The 22,757-nt window shown below is 41.2% G+C and overlaps 1 protein-coding gene across 1 annotated transcript in view; it reads left to right on the top strand.

Moving 5' to 3' along the window:
• Positions 1 to 22,757, top strand: part of LOC311064463 (contactin-associated protein-like 5) — a gene marked incomplete at both ends in the record, with an annotated part of 210,811 nt that overhangs the window by 103,090 nt on the left and 84,964 nt on the right. The window contains one exon of the mRNA XM_084084293.1: positions 19,049 to 19,196. Within this exon, the coding sequence (XP_083940419.1) occupies positions 19,049 to 19,196 (148 nt within the window). The remainder of the gene's footprint in view (positions 1 to 19,048; positions 19,197 to 22,757) is intronic.

Below are 22,757 nucleotides of genomic sequence, written 5' to 3'. Positions count from 1 at the left end.
TGGAACCCCTTCAAGGACGGAACCGTTTTTTCATTTTTTATCTTTTATTACAGTAGTTGCCTTTTCTTCAATAGATACTCTAAATCTGTATTGATCCCACAAGGGAAATTCAGTTGTCATGGCAGCCGTGCACTGCAGTATGAAGACCTTGGACAAAATGTGCCCAAAACACGGACGCCAGGCTTAATGCGGTTATAACACATTTTTAATCAAATTGGTCAAATTGAGATATCATCAAACGGAAATATCAGACAGACTTTCATTTAATCCCTAAAGGAAATGCATGCATTTAATTCAGTCCGATCCCTGCTGGATATGTTATACCAGAAGGGATAAAACGTACACCGGCGATTTAAAATAAAACAAAGCATAATGACCAGAGTGAGCAGTGGTGGAGGAAGTACTCAGATATTTTACTTAAGTAAAAGTAGCAATACCACAATGTAGAAATACTCTGTTACAAGTAAAAGGCCCGTGTTCAAAATGTTACTTGAATAAAAGTACCAAGGTATTGGCATCGAAATATACTTAAAGTACCAAAAGTAAAATTACTGAAATATTTGAAAATAGCAGATCTACAAGCTCACAACGCGTCGCGGTGCGACGCGTTGTGAGCTTGTAGATCCACTATTTTCAAATAGCCCATGTATAAAATACGGCTAAAGTGGTTAATGTATGTTTTATAATATAATAATTTATATCTGCAAAGTAACTAGTAACTAAAGTTTTCAAATAATTGTAGTGGAGTAAAAATACAATATTTGTCTCTGAGATGTAGTGGAGTAGAAGTAAAAGTATTGAAAATTGTAAAACAATAGACCCCTGGACACGACTGTGCGATATGGCTAGCCTTCTCTTGTCAACTTCATCTTGCCTTTTCTTTTTCTCCCTCATCTGTCATTTCCAAAATTGTATTACAGTTACTGCTGTGGTGGGCAGGATCGCCCTAATCCATGTCATAAGACATCCTGACGTTGGTTATGTTACATCATAAGGTCGCTGTCGAGGACAGAAGCCTCTTATCTCCATATTTTAACTTTTTGTGTTTTTTCATAAATCAACGCCCTACTTTCATCATACTACAGCGTCACATAAACGTATCAAAAGTAGCAGATCTACAAGCTCGAAACGCGGCGCGAAGCGACGCGTTTCGAGCTTGTAGATCTGCTACTTTTGATATGTTTTAATTTGAATCCCGAAAAGTAACAGTTTTTGCACCTGGTTTCCACCCGACAGAGACTATAAAATAACCAATGTCAAAACGTCTTATGATAATGGACAGATGGTATTTAGGTGTGTATCCTTCAAGCTTCGGTGGGCTAAATCTTAGCTGTGAAGCGTTGGCCTGCAGAAGCAGATCTGAATCACTTTCACACACTCTCACACTATAGAATGACATTGGCTAAATAAGACCTCTGGCCAAAAATACCATGAGTCAGCGCCTGCGGGCCTCGTGTTGGCTCAGCAGCCAGCCAGTGGTGGAAGAAGTACTCTGATTTATTGTTTTACTTAAGTAAAAGTAGCAATATTTAAAAAAAAAAAATACTCTGTTATAAGTGAAAGGCCTGTATTGAAAATGTTACTAGAGTAAAAGCACAAAAGTATCGGCATCAAAATGCTTACAATACCGAAGTACACATTTCTCAAACGTATTAGAAAATAGATACATAGATCTACAAGCTCATGAATTGTGAGTGTTTTTTGTATAGTTAAAGTATAAAATAGGGCTTAAGTGGTTAGATGTGTTATATTAATATGGAAGGGCCGCGTGCATTTTCAGAGCCTGTTTGATTGAATGATCAATCAATTAATTATGTCAATGGTTCTCAAAGTGGGGTCCGGGGACCCCCAGGGGTACTTGAGGGGGTTCTAGGGGGTCCCCAGCTAAATGATGGAAAGGAACTAAATGGACCCTTCTGGGTCTGCAACTCTGAGAGTGTACAAATGTTACCAAATGGACCCGTTAGGGTCCATTTGGTAACATTTCAGAGTTAAATTAGCATTGATTTTACAATATGAATTGGGGTCCCAGAGATAGAAATGCCATTAAATGGGGGTCTGTAGCCTAATGCATGTCAAACTGGGGGTCGTAGAAATTAGAATGGTTGAGAATCACTGCTTGAGCCGTAAAAATCTTCTCTTATGGGGGTCCCTGGCATATCTTTTCAAATGGGGGTCCGCGGGCTAATAAGTGTCAATTTGGGGGTCCTTGACATGAAAAAGTTTGAGAACCACTGAATTATGTAACTATGTATCTGCATCACAGAGCAGAATGTGTGGGGGGTCAGGCTTGGTTGTGGAGCTACAGTAGATGGCCACTGGAACAAAGGACTGTTGCTTTGTTTTGTGTCGGGGACATCGAGTCCAGATATGGATAATGGTACATGTTTTATGCTATGTGAATTATGTACATATTTCATTTTGACAGTATTCTGTTCATGAGCCTGTTGTCCTGTCCCCTGTGCTGTCTCTTATTTGTTTGTGCACACTGAAGCACTATACAGTATGTATATATGTACACTCTGCACAAAGCCCCTGCATATTAACCCATTGAGACCTGAAGCCGATTCTACATGTCTCCTAAATCAGTTTTCTGAAAAACGTATGTTTCTATATCAGTGGTGCTCAATCTTTTTCATGTCAAGGACCCCCAAAATTATATGTATTTGGCCGCGGACCCCCATCAAAATATTTTGTTCCAGGGACCCCCAGAAGCAACGATTTGAGTTAAAAATGTTCGCTTTAAAAATATATATATTCAAAGATTTGCACACATTTTCACGATTTTTCAAAAATAGCAGATCTACAAGCTCATAGCGCGGCACTCGGTGCCGCGCTATGAGCTTGTAGATCTGCTATTTTTGAATAGCCAAAGTGTAAAATAATGCTTTTTAGCTCAAATCAAAAAATGACACAGTTCCAGGTGGGTCTCAATGGGTTAAAACATATCTACTGTGTATGTATAGCCTACACTGTAAACCTACTGTATTCGGTATGGCTAATTTGCAATTTTTTGCTTCTTCTAAACCTTGTCTTTATGTTTTCTTTCTTTATTTCCCCCTTTGATTTTCTGTATCTGTAAAGTACAGGTCACTGAAATGATTACATTTCAAAAATTAAGTCAAGTATACTAAAGAGAAGAATTAAGTACATTACTCAAGTAAATGTACTTCATTTACCGCCCACCGCGGCGCTGGGAGTTGCTAATAATACAAAACCGCAGAATGAATGAAGTGCTTCTTCAACTGCTTTGGCCACTGTTTTTCACAGATAGAGAGTGAAGTTCATTTGAAGTGGGACACTTTAACTCTCGTCAAATTGCTGACGCCGACATTCATTTGAGTAAAATGTGTGGTGTGAAGCATTACCCTAAGTTCTGGCTGTGTTTACATAATTAAAATACGAGCGCATAGTAAAACTCATTCATTGGCTCTAAATCCTCCCTTTGTAATCCATAATGAATGTCATGGCTTTCGGATCCCATCTCCCGGACAAGTGTGGAGTTTACATTCCATAGCCTGAGGAGACCGTATCGGCTGCAGTCGGTGGTGGAAAAAGTACTCAAATGTTTTACTTTAAGTGAAAGTATCAATACTGCAATGTAGAAGTACTCTGTTACGAGTGAAAGTCCGGAATTCAAAATTTACTTGAGTAAAAGTACAAAAGTATTGGTAACAAAAATTACGTAGAAGTACCAAAAGTAAAAGTACTAAAATGTTTCAAAATAGCAGATCTACAAGCTCACAACGCGCCACGATTCAAATAGCCTATGTATACAATAGGGCTAAAGTGGTTAATGTATCTTTTATAATATGATGATTTATATCTGCAAAGTAACTAGTAGCTAAAGTTTTCAAATAATTCTAGTGGAGTAAAAGTAAAATATTTGCCTCTGAGATGTAGTGGAGTAGAAGTAAAAGTACAGACAATTTTAAATACTCCAGTAAAGTAAAAGTACCTAAAAATGTACTTAAGTACAGTACTTGAGTACATGTACTTATAATTTACACCACTGGCTGCAGTAGCCAAGAACTAAACACATTTTATAGGGCTGTCACAATCATGACATTTTTCTTGATGATTAATTATCACACAAACAATTGCAATTAACAATTTAATTGATCGTTTGGCATTGAACATTGGAACACATACTTATTCCGCAGTTTTTGGAAACATTTTCTAAAATGTATGATTATTTTTTTTCAACATGGAAATGATCATGACGATTATGCAAAATAATTGCGATTATCTCACTCATTTGGCAAATAGGTAATAATTGTGACAGGCATACACATTTCAATTTATGTAACACAAAAAAAAGAAAGGATCCGCAAAAGATCCACTTGATGCTCCAGGCCAGTGGTTCTCAAACTTTTTCATGTCAAGGACCCCCAAATTGACACTTACTACCCCGTGGACCCCCATTTGAAAAGATAAGCCAGGGACCCCAATAAGAGAAGGTTTTTACGGCTCTCTAGCAGTGATTCTCAACCATTTTAATTTCAAGGACCCCCGGTTTGACATGCATTAGGCTACGGACCCCCATTTAATGGCATTTATACCTCTGGGACCCCAATTCATATTGTAAAATCAATGTTAATTTAACTCAGAGTGTACAAATGGAACCAAATGGACCCTAACGGTTCCATTTGTACACTCTCAGAGTTACAGACCCATAAGGGTCCATTTGGTTCCTGTCCATCATTTAGCTGGGGACCCCCTCAAGTACCCCTGGGGGTCCCCGGACCCCACTTTGAGAACCAATGCTCCAGGCACCCTGGGTAGTCTCTCCTCTCTCCCTCTCTCTCCCCTACGGGTATCAAATGTAATCAACAAACTGTACTATTAAAAACTGGTCAAACATTGGCCAAATTATTAGAAATAAGATTGGCCAAATAATATAAGAAAGAGGGGAAAAAAATATGAATAGACAAGCTTGTAGATCGCTATTTTCACAATGTTTATTGGTGGAACCGAAAATGTAAAATGCTTGTCTGGGTGGGGGGGGGGTCCCCCGTTCAAATATGATTGTTTGGGGGGGGTCGTGGCCTGTAAAGGTTGAGAACCACTGATCTTAACCACTTGAATTCCTATCGGCAGTTTTTTGGCGAAGAGATTTGGAGGAGCCGGGGAAAAAAACTGTGGAAGTACAGAGCCAACTCCGTTTCAACTGCAGGTCTACATGGTTTAAGTGGTAAAAAAATATATCAAAAACAAATTCCTGCTTTGGTTTCCAGCACAGGAAGACTATTATCTTCCCAGGCCTTATCCCCAGCAAGAAATGCACTTAGGGAGTTACGGCTCATTCAGAATGCTACTGTACTGCCAGAGTTCTAACAAACGGAAAGCAAGCTGAACATAATTACACCGTTTCTCCGGGTCTTTGCATAGGCTGCCAGCGTGTCATCGTACAATTGATTTCAAAATACAGTGTTTTGTGTTTTTGTTTTTGTCTACAAATCACTTAAACACAAAAATGTCTCTTTTGCATGCTGCTAGGCCATGGAAATAAATCCCTCAATATCCTTCACATAATTGTGTGTGTGTGTGTGTGTGTGTGTGTGTGTGTGTGTGTGTGTGTGTGTGTGTGTGTGTGTGTGTGTGTGTGTGTGTGTGTGTGTGTGTGTGTGTGTGTGTGTGTGTGTGTGTGTGTGTGTGTGTACACCAATGGTTCCCAAACTGGGGGTCAGGACCCCCAGGGGGTCCCTCAAATGATTTTTTTTGGGGGGGGCCCCAGAGGATTAGCTTAATGTGCAACATTGCCCTCTCACTCAACAGTAAACAAACCAACATACAGTATACGTGTATACAGGTTATCTGCACATTTTTAAAGTGAAAATTTAAGGACTTTTAAGGCCTTTTTTTTGTCAAAAGTAACCAACAAACTATCCTATAAAATGGCCAAACATTGGCCAAATTGTCAAATATTACCTAAGAAAGAGGCAAAAAATATATATAATTGCCGATCTACAAGCTCACAACGCCTTGCATCGTCAGGTGTTGTGAGCTTGTAGATCAGCTATTTCCACAATATTTATCCGTGGGAACCGAGTCAAACTACATGTAATAGTAGTAATATTCACACGGCGGCCATATTGCCATTAATTCAATGAAATTTCACCCCAGTTGCCACCCCAGTTGCCACAGCAACGCAATGTTAAATTCCAAAATGGCCACCGTGTGAATATGGATTATGCCTCAACTCCTACCATTCCAAGTGCTTGTCAGGGTGGGGGGGTCCACAGTTCAAATAGCATTATTTTGGGGGGGTCACGGCACGAGAACCACTCGTGCAGGGAATGTACACTACCTTGATAGACAGAGCAGAGAACACAGTTAATCAGGGTGGTGGTCATTTTGAATCAGAGTTTGACATTGCAGTGCAATTAAGGACATAGTTTTACAAGCATTGCATTGGTTTGAATGATGACTAGCTGAACATGCAGCACATTCCGGGGCTTTCGCAGTGCAGACCCCAGCAGTCACACATTACAATTAGCTGTACATGTGACGGTTGCATGGATGTTAATTACAATCATTTTCATTCCTCTGCAAAGGGACGCACAGCCACGGGCAACGGGTTTCAAATAGGAGCTACATACACACTATAGGAGTCTATGGAACCCAACTATAATTGTAGAAAGAAATGATGAATGGTACATGTCCGCGAAATAAAATGAAATAATCTGCAAGAAAAGGCTATAAAAAGAGATGATTTAAAATGGTCTGGCGCAGGTGTTAAGACATCATGACTGGGCGAACAAAGCCATTGAAACCTGAACATTTCGAAGCGTTCGCTCTCGTCTAAGGCCCCCTAATTGCTTGTCCAGTTTTCAAAAGAAAAGAAAAGAAAAACTTATCAAATGGCCGTTTTCAAGTGCTAATCAATAATACATATAATTCACGTTCAAAAATTAAAGCCTATCTCGCTCGGATGGCTCGTCTCTGAGACACATGAATTCAACCTCTCTCTCTATTAACCCATTGAGACCGGGAACGCAGATTTTGTCATCTTAGATTATTTTTTTATGCTTTGGCTATTCAAAAATAGCAGATCTACAAGCTCGTAGCACGGCACTGTGCAGCGCTACGAGCTTGTAGATCTGCTATGTTTGAAAAATCTTGAACATTTGTGTTGAATACATGTATTTTCTTTAAACAAAACTTTTAACTCAAATCTTTGCTTCTGGGGGGTCCCTGGAACAACATATTTTGATGGGGATCGGCGGCCAAAAGCATATAATTTTGGGGGTCCTTGACAAGAAATAGTTTGAGCACCACCACTGATATAGCAACGATAGTTTTTCAGAAAAATGAAGACATCTGTTGAGACATTTGACAGTTACAAATGTCTTCAACAAACATATACTCAAAGATTTGCACACATTTTCACGATTTATTTCGGTCAATAATAGCCAAAACGAAATCTATGACGGATGCGTTCGCGGGTCTTAATGGGTTAAACCTATCTGCTCGAGGGGCTTTCACTCCTTTCACTGTGAGACTGTGTCCTTGATAAGGAGAAGAGAATGTCACCCATTCAAGCCATTGTGCTAAAAAAGGTTTCACAGGGTTCGCCCTCGTCGTAATTCTCCGTGAACGGTGTCACCGAGTCTTTTGATGTCGGCACAAAGGTACTTTTTCTGGTGGGGGGGGATAAAAGAAATGAAAAAATATGTCGTTCTCAAGCAGAAACCTTGTATCTCCATATTTAAACGTTTTATGATTTTTATTTTTTTGTAAATGAAGGCCCTACATCTGCTATTTTTGCTATCAACGAAAATGTTCAAAGTGAAGTGTGTCTGAGTTTTATATATATTGTACACTGTACAGTTGATTTAGTCGACTAAAATGTGTTTTGGCGGTGCCTTGATGGCGTCGTAATTGCTGATGTTACACTTGGCTGCATGCTGAAAATAGCCGATCTACAAGCTCACAACGCGTCGCAGCGCGACGCGTTGTGAGCTTGTAGATCTGCTATTTTCAGAGCGCAACACCGGAGCGCAACCAAACATAAAATGGCTTGTCTTTTTGTTGTACTGGATCTTTTCTCCACTAGTCCGTCCCTAACATTCTAGTTTGTATTTGTTGACGAAATTGTCAATTATATTTAGACTTAGTTTTAGTCACCAGAGCTTATTTTTCAATTTTTCATTTTTCGTCATCATTTTAGTCGACGAAATCAACGCTACTACACTGGATCCATTATTTGTTCTTCCCTTTTCTGAAATGTAACCGTTTTGGACATACATGGTTTTCTGCCTGACAACAACGATATATTTCTCTCCCGTAAGCTCGGACACAGAATTAGAGAGAAAAGGGGAAAAAAAGCATTACTATTCATTGTTCATTGACATGCTGCTGGTAATTTCCACCCCGCGCTTCCAGGGTCAGAGTTATTGTTATAAAAGGACCACAGCTGGTTGGTTTGGGCTGCACACAAATGCTGCTGGTGACAAAGAGACTGGTGGCTGCAACCAGTGTTGGAAAAAAAGTACTCACATGTTTTACTTAAGTAAAAGTATCAATACTGCAATATCCAAAAGTTTCCTAGGGCGTTGTGTGGGCATCACTTCCTGTCGATTTGATATGCTGATACCTGATCAAATCAACAGGAAGTGATGCCCACAACGCCCTAGGAAAGTTGTGGATTTCTTAAAGTAAAAGTACTCATTATGCAGAATGTCCCATTTCAAGTTTTCAAATGTATAAACATATTTTGAAAATAGCTGATCTACACGCAATGTGAGCTTGTAGAAAGGCTATTTTCAATTGGCCGAAATATATATATAGGGCTGAAGTGGTTAATGTATGTTTTATAATAATAATCAAAATCAACAAAGTAACTAGTAACTAAAGATTTCAAATAATTGTATTGGAGTAAAAGTACAAAATGTGCCTCTGAGATCACGAGCCTACGAGTAAAAGTATTGGAAAATGGAAATACTCAAGTAAAGTACAAACACCTCAAAATTGTACTTAAGTACAGTACTTGAGTAAATGTACTTCATTACTTTCCACCACTGGCTGAAACAGCAGCAGCAGCAGCCACCGTGGTGAGTTTTCATTACTGAACCACACTGGGCAGTTAGTTGCCTCTTCTGTGTGTGGGCCGCAGACAGTGCTGGGTGTTTCAGCATTTTGTCTTTGTTTCCAAAAGGAACAGAATGACTAATTCGATGTGGAGCGCTCGCCCAGCTATACGAGGCTCTCTCTCCTTACCTCTCACTGACCTCGCCAAAAAACGTCCAGTCAGATAGTTTCCTCCCTCCGTCCACTACATTTGTCATCCATCCCCCGGCCCGGCTCTCTCTCTCGGCCGGCCTCCATTTATGCTTCGCTGTTACGCGACGGCGCGCCCGCCATCATCCTCGGCTCGCTCTCTCTCTCTCTCTCTCTCTCTCTCTCTCTCTCTCTCTCTCTCTCTCTCTCTCTCTCTCTCTCTCTCTCAGGCCTCCGTTCGGATCGAAAATAAGCAGATCTGTAAGCTCGCAACGCGTCGTATCCGCGACACGTTGCAAGCTTAACCCATTGAGACCGGGAACGACGCGTCTGTCATTTTAGATTTTAACCACTTTAACCATTATCTTATACTTTGGCTATTAAAAAATAGCAGATCTACAAGCTCATAGCGCGGCACCGAGTGCCGCGCTATGAGCTTGTAGATCTGCTATTTTTGGAAAATTGTGAAACTTTGTGCAAATCTTTGAATATTTTTTGAAGCGAACATTTTAACTCCAATCTTTGCTTCTGGGGGATTCTACAAATGTCTTCTAAATCCTTACAGTTTTTTGAAAAACTTATGTTGCTATAATATCAGTGGTTCTCATGTATTTTGCCGCGGACCCCCGTCTCAAAATATGTTGTTCCAGGGACCCACCAGAAGCAAAGATTTCAGTTAAAATGTTTGCTTTAAAAAAAAAAAAAACATTTTTTTAGGAAAATGATATTTTTGCCTAAGTCAGGTCCTCATGACACTGGCCACCTCTGGTAAAATCTCCCATCTCCTAATTGAAAAGGATCATGCTGTTCACTCCCCTTTTAGTATAATGGCCTCCCTAGTGTGACTTGGGCCAAAATAGGCTTTTTTTTTTGGACTAATGGCCTCTTTTTTACCGAGGCCATTAGTTTAGCAAGGCGACGTATGTTCAAAAATGTGCACACATTTTCAAGATTTTTCTAAAATAGCAGATCTACAAGCTCATAGCGCGGCACTCGGTGCCGCGCTATGAGCTTGTGTATCTCGCTATTTTTGAATAGCCAAAGTATTAAAATAATGGTTATAGCTAAAATCTAAAAGGACACAGACGCGTCCCCGCGGTCTAAATGGGTTAAAGATCGGCGATTTACGGTTCTGCGACACCGTCCGTACGACGGAGCATAAACAAAGGCATTACACGGAAGGAAGCGCAGCCAAACCCCCCCCAGAGGTGATCAATATAGAGTCTATTACCCATTGCGAGAGATTGGGTGGCTTTAGAGCATCGTTCCCAAGCTGGTCAATGGCGGACGTCCGCGGGTGCAGGGTCTTAATTGATGAAGAAAACCCTGACTCATTTGGTTCGTTCAGGCAAATAACTTGAAGGTGTTGAATTTTTAATTGACCATGGATCTTCGGAGGGACTGAATCCATTCTATCCCCTCTTTCTTTCTCGCCGTTCGCCTTCGATGGGGGGGGGGGCTTGTCTGATGCATGATCGGATAAACCGATTGCATTCAGAAGCGGACACCTTATTTACGTTCCACTGCATCCACGGACTTGGGAAAAAAAGCAGCAGAGAAAGAAACAGCCTAGATGCTTTGAAACCATGGCTCCACTGGTTCAATTAATTGATTCAGTTAGAATAACCCTATATATATATATCGCATGATTGCATTATGCCTGGCTGTCTCCTTACAGTATTGCGTTTACATGAAATCATTTATGTTATATGCTATTGCCGTTGGGGGTTTCATTAAACATGAAACAAAATAATAATAAAACGAATAACACGGACGTTTGCTCTTTTGATTTCACAGAGCTCTCACTGTTGTGCTATAGGCCTATTTGTACAGTAAGTGTGTATTCAAAAAATCGTAAAAGTTTCTGTCTCCTGTGTTTTTAACCAGTGGTGGACGGTAACTAAGTACATTTACTTTAGTACCTGTATTTGTATTTTCGGATTGACTTTCACTCCAACCCACAATTTTTAGGTATTTGTACTGGATTAGCATTACCAATTTTCAGTACTTTTACTTCTACTCCACTACATCTCAGAGACAAATATTGTACTTTTACTCCACTACAATTATTTGAAAACTTTAGTTACTTTGCAGGTATAAATTATTATATTATAAAACATTCATTTTACCACTTAATCCCTATTTTTTCCCTAGGCTATTTTCACAATAGCCGCTCTACAAGCTCGCGACGCGTTGTGAGCTTGTAGATCTGCTATTTTCAAACATTTTAATACTTTTACTTTTGGTACTTTAAGTATATTTTGATGCCAATACTTTTGTACTTTTACTGCAAGTACATTTTGAATTCTGGACTTTTACTTGTAAGGGCGCGCTCCCACCGCACTTTTATTTTACCACTGGGGCAGAATCTGCCAGTGTTTTGTCAACGCAAATGTGTGGATTCACGCAAGAGCGGATCTTTCCGCCTGCCGCGCAGACCGTGCGTTTATCCGCTCTACACGACTTGTCCATTTGAAGCAGAAAACTGCTGGAGGCAGGAGCTGATTTTCCCTGTCTGTCCAATCGGGTGAGTGGAAGGCGGACCGTCCCAAGACTCAGGAAGCACCATGGTGCTCAAGGCAGAAGGCGGTGCGGGCTACGGGCTGCAAAAAACTGTGGCCGCGCACAACCTGCGTTTAACAGCAGCCGACCATGTTTTGGTGGGAGCGCGCCCTAATAGAGTATTTCTACATTGCAGTATTGGTACTTTTACCTATAGGTAAAGAATTTGAGGTTTGACATGATGGCACATGACAGCTGATGGACTTGTAGGAATGATGCGGGGGCAAAACTCTTATCATCTGGTCTGTCTCTCTCTCTCTCTCCTCACGACGACACTTGGTCTTCTGAAAGTTATTGTCCCAGGTGCTCTGCCGCGTTTTCCCCCTCATTGAGCAGAGTAAATAATAGATCTCCCTTCTCGCTCTGATGTTTGCCTATGAGCCGCTGTAGCGTAAAATCAGAGGCGGCGGAATAAAAGAAAGAAGCTCCGCCGCGTCGTTTTCCCCCGTGGGAGAGTTTTGCTTGTTCTTATAGCCCACCGCTGTTATAGCCTCCGCGGTAACCGTGGTGTTCAGGTGCACTCCCCTTCTTTTCGTTGCCGTCGGAGCAGGAAACCTCCTACAGTATCTCCATTATTCTAACTTTTTGTGTGTTTTGTGATTTTTCTCTGTCATATTAGATATCTTTGGGCTATTCAAAAATAGCAGATATACAAGCTCATAGCGCGGCACAGAGTGTAGATCTGCTATTTTAGAAAAATCGTGAAAATGTGTGCAAATCTTTGAATATATATTTTTTGTCACTGTCAACTGTCAAATGTCTCAACAAATGTCATTTCTTTCTGGAAAAAAAAACATTGTTGCTATATCAGTGGTGCTCAAACCTTCTCTTGTCAAGGACCCCCCAAATGATACGTTATTGGCCGCCGATCCCCATCAAAACATGTTGTTCCAGGGACCCCTGAAGCAAAGATCTCCAAGCTCATACCGCGGCACTCGGTGCACAACGCGTCGCATCACGACGCGTTGTGAGTTTGTAGATCTGCTATTTTCAAACATTTTAGTACTTTCACTTTTGGTACTTTAAGTACATTTTGATGCCAATACTTTTGTACTTTTACTCAAGTACATTCATAATTCTATTGTAACAGAGTACCTCTATATTGCAGTATTGGTACTTTTACTTAAGTAAAGAATTTGAGTACTTTTTCCACCACTGTACAGCGGCACACAAAAGCATCAAAAGTATCAGAAGTGCAAAGCTCTTGAATTTGAATCCTGAAAAGTAACAGTTTTGGACATATGAGGTTTCCCCCCCGACAGAGACGTTTTGACTCGTACCCAAGTCCGCCTTGGCTCCAGGGACCATGCAAAACCCTCCTTCTGCTTCCAGAGAAGGCCTGGGGATGGGAGAATGGGTTTGCCAAGCAAAGATTAGACCATTCTGTGGTCTGTCCAAAATATACTTAAAGTACCAAAAGTAGAAGTACTCATTATGCGGAATATACAATTTCAAGCTTTCAAAAATGTATACAAATAGGGATGAAGCATGTTTTGTAACAATAATCCAAATATACCAAGTAGCCTAAGTAACTAAAGTTTTCAAATAATTGTAGTAGAGTAAAAAGTACAACATTTGACTCTGAGATGTAGTGGAGTAAAGTAATAGTATTGAAAATTGAAAATACTCAAGTAAAGTAAAAGTTCCTCAGATTTATACTCAAGTACAGTACTTAATTACTTTCCACCACTGGAAGAGACACGGGTAGAATGAGAACAAAGGGAAGATGATAGAAAACAGGTTCAATATGAAGGATTTCCCTTTGCCTGTTTTTTATTTTATTTGTTTTTTACGACAGTGATCAGCCGTGTGCCTGGACCAGTCCCCTGGGTGCCTCGCAGTGGTGTAAAGTAACTAAGCACATTTACTTAAGTACTGTACCTAAGTACAATTCTGAGGTACTTTTACTTTACTGGAGTATCTCCAATTGTCGATACTTTTACTACTACTCCATTACATCTCAGAGGCAAATATTGTACTTTTACTCCACTACAATTATTTGAAAACATTAGTACTAGTTACTTTGCAGATAATTATTGCGTTATAAAACATACATTAACCACTTTAGCCCTATTTTATACCTAGGATATTTGAAAATAGCCGATCTACAAGCTCACAACGCGTCGCATCGCGACTTCGCTATTTTTTGTACTTTTACTTCTGGTATTTTAAGTAAATTTCGATGAAAATAATTTTGTATTTTTACTCAAAAAAAATATATATATATTCCGGACTTTTACTTGTAACGGAGTAGCCTACTTCTACATTGCAGTATTGATACTTTTACTTAAGTAAAGCATTTGAGTACTTTTTCCACCACTGGTGCCTCGCCGTGTGCATGGGAGCATCGGTGCCAAAGCGTTATAGCTGTGAGTCATGTGAGAATCCACATGCTCTCAACCACGGGGATATAAATAGCAACAAGGCGCGCGATCAGCTGATGTAAGTGTTGATGAGGACACTGCTCACCATCAACAGAGAGGAAGATGTAAAGGAAGCCTTTAAAGGCTCCCAGGCTAATATTAGCCTTATTTAGCCTTAACCCTTTAAGACCCTCAGAAAGGCAAATAATTGAGTTACAAATGTACCAAAAAATACATAATTCAAAGATTTGCACACATTTTCACAATAAAAATAAATAAATAGCAGATCTACAAGCTCATAGCACGGCATGGATTCAAATTCAAAGATGGCAGCTTGAAATGCATCGCTTTGCGCCACGTTCTGAGCTTGTGGATCTGCTGGCTGCATATTGCTTCAATATTTAGTTTTTAATTAAATAATTACAGCCACTGAAAAGCTCTCCTGCAAAAGTCTGAACATTTCACTTATACGTCCTTTGCGCTCCAGCCTCCAAGCCCTCGATAAGAGGTTTCCCACATAACAACAAGGAAAGCCGGTTTCTTAATAACAAGGGGCATCCCGGGACATATGGCATCATGGCTCGGTTTGAGATGAAATAGACTGGGTACTGTACAGGTCACATGAGATTATGGAATATGATGCCGTGTTATAAAAAGCCAAGGAAGCTTCGGGGGCCATGATGTAACTGTTTCTCTTAGATTAAATGTTAATACAGTGTATGGATTTGTGATGTTTTTCAGTTGTAGCGCCAAGGGTCTTCTCATCTATAAGAAATTATGCTTGAGACCTGGTGGTATCATCTGGGTAAAAGGTTATGCTGTCGAACCATAATTTCATAATTATGCATATCGTCACTGTGGGGCAGGAACCGTGTATCTCCATATTTCAACTTTTTTTTTGTTTTCGTATAGAATAGTATAGAATTTCCGCCAGGCCGAAAGGCCCGGCGGAGACAACAATTTATATTGTTTATATTGTTGAGGCTATGGCCGCCCCCCTCAGCTATGGGGCGGCCATAGCTGAGTGGTTAGTGATCCCGCCTAGGGAGCCAGAGGCCCTGGTGGCCGCAGTTTCGATTCCAGGCCAGGCCAGCATACAGTATGTGTCGATGAAATGAAATTTGTCCCTGAGCAAGACCCCTTAACCCCTAATTGCTCACAGGTTCTCATTGGAAACAAGACCGCAAGTACTTTCATGAACGACCTGTTAAAAGGAATTATCCTTATCCTTATCCTTAAGGCATGGCGAGAGAGTATGCTGTCCGTGCGTCCGTCCGTCCTTCTGTCTGCGACCAGCTAATATCCGCCACCGTTGGCCCGGTCGCTGTGAAACTGCGCACACACACTCCCTGGATGCCACAGCAGAACCTCTGCCCCACATTTGTCAGATTAGCCTGTCATAGCGCAACCATTTTGACATTTCTCCTACAGATTTTGTCCAAAAAACACGCAAATCGGTACACAGTATCTCTATAGTCATGTGATCAAGATGGATGTGTCCGATATTTCATATTCCATCCTACTTGGCTAACAAGGAGCACTTTTTCTAGTTTGCATCTTGTTTTCGTAACATTTATGTCCCACTCCTTCTTGCAACAGTGTCACAAAAAAGTTGCCTTTCTTTTATTTATTTTTTGCTATATTGAAAATGAAAGTGTTTAAGTGTGTGTGGGTTTTACACCCAATGAAAACTATCAACAAGAGCTTGTGACTAAACAATAACTGCATTGAATTCATTGGAACACAGGTTTTTTTCTTTAGAAAAGTAACAGTTTGGGATTTTCACTTTGTTTCACTTTGGTTTCCACCTGACAGTGACTGTGATATTCATTAGGTCCAGTAATGGAAGATGTACACATTTTAGCAATACCTTATTGTAGAAATAGTACAATTTCGGTATTCAACATTTACTTGAGTAAAAGTACAAAGGTATTGGCATCACACTTAAGTACCAAAAGTAAAAGTACTCATTATGCAGAGGGTTTTCAAATGTATGAAAATGCATTGAAATTAGCAGATCTACAAGCTCATCGCAAACACATCGCAAAGTGACACATTGTGAGCTTGTAGATCACCTATTTTCAAATTGCCAAAGTATATTATATAGGTCTGAAGTGGTTTTGTAATAATAATCAAAATCTACAAAGTAACTAGTATCTAAAGTTTTCAAATAATTATATTGGTAAAATATTAGTAAATTGGTTATATTAGTAAATAATTAGTAATTGGTTATATTAGTAAAAGTACAATATATTTGCCTTTTGAGATGTAGTGGAGTAGAAGTAAAAGTATTCAATATTGGAAATACTCCAGTAAAGTAAAAATAAATACCTCAAAATTGTACAGTACTTGAGTACATGTACTTAGATACTTTCCACCACTGATTAGGTCAGCTCTCTGTGGAGATATTTCGCTGAGGTTGCATCATAATCGGCGCAATACACTTTAATGGCCGTTCGTTCCAGAATTGAATAGACGGACAGATAAAAGGTTGAATTTGATTCAGTCTCATATCAGAGATTGTTTGTAAAACCCTGTGTGTGTGTGTGTGTGTGTGTGTGTGTGTGTGTGTGTGTGTGTGTGTGTGTGTGTGTGTGTGTGTGTGTGTGTGTGTGTGTGTGTGTGTGTGTGTGTGTGTGTGTGTGTGTGTGTGTGTGTGTGTGTCAGATTGCATTGCAACAACAATGGAAAATCACGCTGTGCCATGTGCTGGCCACTGAAGTCCTTTATCTACATCTCTAGGGCATTGCATTTCAAGCACCGCCGCTAATGACTTCAGGCCATAAATGAAACATATAATTTGTTTTGCCCGTGCGACTGAGTGTATGCATGCTCCTATCAAAGCAAATTAACCCATTAAGACCTCAGGCGATTCTTAAAAATGTTTTCTAAATCCTAACAGTAAAAAAAAAAAAACATTATTTTTCAAAAATAGCAGATCTACAAGCTCATAGCGCGGCACTCGGTGCCGCGCTATGAGCTTGTATATCTGCTATTTTTGAATAGCCAAATACATCTAAAGTGACACAGATGCGTTCCAGGTCTTAATGGGTTAATATAATGCAATAATATTATTATACAGCGAACCGTTCCACATTAGCTGGTCCACATTAAATGTGCTGCATTAACTCTGCGTGTGCATGTGTGTGCGCGTGTCCCTGCGCACACACCTGTATTACTATACTATAGTGAGGGCCAAAATGTCCCCACAAGTATAGTAGAGTTTGATAAATGGACATTGTGAGGATCAGGGGGGGACCACTGGACGCATTGTGAGCTTGTAGATCGGCTATTTTCGGCTTTAGGGTTAAAAATGGTGAAAACTACATTGAAAATGGCATTCGTAATGTCGCCATACTAAAACGGTGATGTCCTCACAAGTATACAGTAGTAATACAAACATGAGTGCGCGGCGCGCGCGTGCATGCGTGTGCACGTGCGTGTGCACATACCGTACATAGATAGTTCATCACAGCAAAGGCACCACTGTGTTTTTTTTTTTTTTTCACATTAACTCGAGCACTGCAATATAAATCACAATTTACTTTTTTTGCGATCCGAGGTCGTTGCGAACTTTTGGACAAAAAACCCTCTGTGTCCTTCAAGGCCGATTATCATCAGTAAAATGAGTCGACATTAAAGTTGCATTGCACTTTTACCTCCGTGCCTTTCGAGGTGCACTTAAGGTAACCGTAGCTAGTAGAATGCATTAGGCTGTATGCCTCTTATACGGAAGATTTCCTCTCTCTCTCTCCCTTTGCTGGTTGTGTCAGCAGAAGTTTGCCGTGTGTGTGTGTGTGTGTGTGTGTGTGTGTGTGTGTGTGTGTGTGTGTGTGTGTGTGTGTGTGTGTGTGTGTGTGTGTGTGTGTGTGTGTGTGTGTGTGTGTGTGTGTGTGTGTGTGTGTGTGTGTGTGTGTGGGGCGCACACACTTGTGGGTGGGTGGGTGGGTGGGGGTGGATATGAATGGGGCGAGCGAACTGCCCAGAACAATGTCTCCATCTGTCAGTCTTCACAGCTTTTTTATGTGAAGGCTGCCATCATAACCGATGTTCCTTTTCGTAGGCTGTCTTTGTCTGTAACGCGTACCGACACGGACGTGCATGCGTAAGTGTTATCGTCGCCGCCGGCTGGAAAGCTCGTATGTCCAGTACCGTTCCTTAAAAAAAAAAAAACTGGAAAATAGCCGGTCGACAAGCTCACAATGCCTCGCAACGCGAGGCATTGTGAGCTTGTAGATCTGCTATTTTCACTAATGTTGTGCCGACGGTTCTTGTGCGATTAAGTGCTGTCATCTAACACATTGGTTCTCTACGTGGGATCCTGGGACCCCCAGGGGTAAATGATGGATAGTTAGGAACCGAATGGACCCTTATGGGTCTGTAACTCTTGAGAGTGTACAAACGGAACCAAATGGACCCTTATGGGTCTGTAATTCTGAGAGTGTACAAATGGAACCAAATGGACCCAAATGGAACCAAATGGACCCTGACGGGTCCATTTGGTTCCATTTGTACACTCTCAGACTGAAATTAACATTGATTTTACAATATAATTTGGGGTCCCAGAGATAGAAATGCCGTTACATGGGGGTCTGTAGCCTCTAATGCATGTCAAACTGGGGGGTCCTTGAAATTAAAATGGTTGAGAATCACTGCTAGAGCCGTAAAAAATCTTCTCTTATGGAGGTCCCTGCCTGGCATAATATCTTTTCAAATGAGGGGTCCGCGGGCTAATAAGTGTCAAGCTGGGGGTCCTTGACATGAAAAAGTTTGAGAACCACTGATGTAAACTATAAAAGAAACATAAAAAAGTAAAACAAAAAAAGAGATACAAGGTTTCTGCCACGACAGCAACGATTATGCTGAAATGTCTTTCTTTCTGTCTGTCTTTGTCAATGCAGAAGTTTGTGGGGAACATGAATTGGGAGGGCGTGGTCCAGAACAGACTGACCCCCTCGCTGAGAACCCGTTTCCTGCGCTTCGTTCCGCTGGACTGGAACCCCAGTGGATGGCTGGGCCTCAGGGTGGAGGTGTACGGATGCTCCTACAGTGAGTCAAGCCTACTTTATGTTTTCATTGATTTGATTGTCTTTATTAGCAGGTGTGCTAAGAGTACAGGTAGTATGTATGGTTAACCCATTAAGACCTGAAGCGGATTCTACATGTCTCCTAAAGCTCAACAGTTTTCTGAAAAACTTATGTTTCTATATCAGTGGTGCTCAATCTTTTTCATGTCAAGGACCCCCAAAATTATAAGTATTTGGCCGCGGACCCCCATCAAAATATTTAGTTCCAGGGACCCCCAGAAGCAAAGATTTGAGTTAAAAATGTTCGCTTTAAAAATATATATATTCAAAGATTTGCACACATTTTCATGAATTTTCAAAAATAGTAGATCTACAAGCTCGTAGCGCGGCACTCGGTGCCGCGCTATGAGCTTGTATATCTGCTAGTTTTTGAATAGCCAAAGTGTAAAATAATGCTTTTTTTTTTAGCTCAAATCAAAAAATGACACAGATGCAGGTCTTAAAGGGTTAAAGGTAATGCTAAAAGGATAACACAATAAAAAAGCCCCAGAGAGCTGGTTTCCATTGTGGTCCACTGTACTCAATTCATCATACTGTACATCTAACATATACATTTGAGAAAAGTCAGCCCTTCCTGTTCCCCCTGATGCCAAATCATTGTTTCTGTATCACCACAACAACAACATATGCAATGTCTCTGCAACACTAGCCACAACGTGTGCGCTTCATTTACGCATTGTTTTGTCTACTTTTCATTGCTCACTATACATTTGCCTCTTTGGAGCACATTTATTTTCAACCAACAATATTTTTGGCACAGTAGTGACCACACCGGAAGGGGAAACCCTTTAGCACAACGTTTAGCGTACCACCACAGTCACGCTCATATGTTCGTCATTTTCGTGCCATGTACATCCCAAACAAAACATTATTACCCACGCTGGTCTATGCAAACAAGCCCAAAAGCAGCAACCAAATAAGCCCAAAATCGCTTATAAAATAAGCAGACCTGGCAACACAGGCTAAGCCAATCAGACACGCGAAGTACGGTTGCCAAATTCTGCGCAAGAAACAAGCTATGTCACGCTAGATGGGAGGCCCGTGCAGCGAGCCGAACTTGTAGTATAATACAATTACTCTTGCGTGTACAGCAATTACTCAACCACAGTACTTGAGTTAAAGTATACCTGTAGACACAGTAGGCCTACTCCTGGTCCAATATTCTTCAACTATTATGTGGAAGTTGCTCAGTCAAATGTGTCCTTGAGCACTTAAAGAATGACTTCACCCATTTTCAACCTATCTTCATATAATTCGTACTAATGCTCATTATTATGTGGTACCATTTGAGTGAATAATAATAATAATAATAACTAGTCCATGCCCGGGGATGTGGGCACTGAAAGTATTTGCAGACTTTGACTTATGTATGGAGGGCGCATGTTCCTATGACTCGATCTCTACCTAGCTCCGACAGTTACAACCAGGGACGTGCACAGATAGACTCTAGGTGGTGCTAGAGCACCTGCCCTTTGCCCTCTTGACCAGAAGTGCCCTTTTTTCAATTTACAGCAGGGGTCTTCAACAGGGGGTCCGGGACCCCTAGGGGGGCCTCAGAGTTACTACAGGGGGTCCGCCAAATCTTTATTATGTGATATGATTTTTCTTTTTACCATAACCACTCGAAACCTAGCATCCCTTTTCTGAGGAGAACTTTAGCCAAAAATAGCAAATCTGCGAGGCGTTGTGGGCTTGTAGATCGGCTATTTTTGGCAAAGATGTATAGGTGTAGAGGGGAAAAAAGAGCAGACCAAGTAAACAAAAAAAAGTATAATTTACTTGAGCACCTGCCCCTCAAAATGTCTGTGCACGCCACTGGTTACAACACACACACACGCACACGAGGTGCAGCTCCACTCGTTGTGATTCACAGAGAGACGTTTTTCTCACTGACGCCCCGTAGCTAAGTCTACCCGGGGACTGGCCAACGGTTTGGACCGTGACAGAGTATATCCGGGGCTGTAACCATGACTACGCCAGATCCCATAGGCCGAACTCGGGAATCTCCGGTGTTTACACAAAGATGCTAATAATCAGCTTACATTTTGGGAAAGAGAAAAACAGCCGTCACGGTTGTGTGCATACGCTAATGGTCAATGGCCGCGGGCAGTTTCAGATCTATTGCTCAAGCCACTGGAACAGACAGGTTATGAGTAACTGACTGAAAGAGGTTTCCTTATTGTCTCCGCCAGGCCGAAAGGCTGGTGAGAGAGTATGTTTTGCACCCTGTCTGTCTGTCCGTGTGTCTGTCCGTCCGTCCGTCCGTCCGTCCGTCCTGTCCGTCCGTTCGTTAGCAGCTAATCTCCGGCACCGTTGGCCCGGTCGCTGTGAAACTGTGCACACACACACTCCCTGGATACCAATTCAGAACCTCTGCCCCAAATTTTTCACATGGGCCTGTTATAGCGCCACCAGGAGGCCGATTTGTGCAAAACCCATTTTTTGATAGTACTCCTACAGATTTTATCCAAACGTCATGCAAATCGGTACACAGTATCTCTATAGTCATGTGATCAACACGGATCTGTCCGATTTTTCAGATTCCATCCTCATTGGCTAAGGTTGGCTTCCAAAGTCTAAAGGATTGGTCCGTTTTGAACAAAATGCCTCAAATCATGAACGCATCTTGCCATTTTCGTGCAATTTCACACACACATTCCCACTAGGCCTTTTCACATTGGCCTGTTATAGCACCACCAGCAGGTCTAATTTAGCATAACGCATTTTTTGAACAAAATGCCTCAAATCATGAATGCAGTGTCCGATTGCCGTGAAAGGCCTAAGAAGAAATGGCACCCTTTTCACATTGGCCTATTATAGCGCCACCAGGAGGCCACAATAACGTACCTGACCTGGCGGAGACCTGTGCTCCGAGGAGCACTTTATCTAGTTCAGGGGTCTTCAACGTTTTCAGGCCAAGGACCCCCTAGCTGAGAGAGAGATGAAGCAGGGACCCCCTACTCTATTTTGTATAAAATTGTGTTTCAGATTTTTTTTTTTTTACTTAGTCTGCTCTTTTTTCCCTCTACACCTATAGCCTCTTTGCCAAAAATAGCCGATCTACAAGCTCTCAACGCCTCTGAGAGCTTGTAGATCTGCTATTTACGGCTAATGTTCCCCTCAGAAAAGGAATTCTAGGGTTCAAGTGGTTAATGTAAAAATAAATAAATCCTATCACACAAAGATTTGGCGGACCCCCTATAGTAGCTCTGAGGACCCCCTAGGGGTCCCGGACCCCCTGTTGAAGACCCCTGATCTAGTTATATTATAGGATAATAATGAATAAGTACAGTACTCAAGTAAATGTACTTCATTACTGTCCACTGCTGGTGTATGGGGTCGGGGCAGTGAACACCATGGTCAAGGCTTACCGGCAGTCTTAGTGCCCCACAATGCACTTTTGACATCATGTGGTTTTGGCCGCCTCCCAACAATGTTATCCGTCCCGGCAATGCGGGGCATTAGCGTTGTGCAGCTTCATCTACTAATATCATAATGCATAATTTAGATCACCGATTCTCAA

Source organism: Gymnoscopelus microlampas, assembly GCF_963454915.1.
Source record: "Gymnoscopelus microlampas genome assembly, chromosome: 17".
NCBI classification, from domain to species: domain Eukaryota; kingdom Metazoa; phylum Chordata; class Actinopteri; order Myctophiformes; family Myctophidae; genus Gymnoscopelus; species Gymnoscopelus microlampas.
The sequence above is the reverse complement of the archived record's forward strand: the minus strand, read 5'-3'. Positions and strand labels throughout refer to the sequence as shown.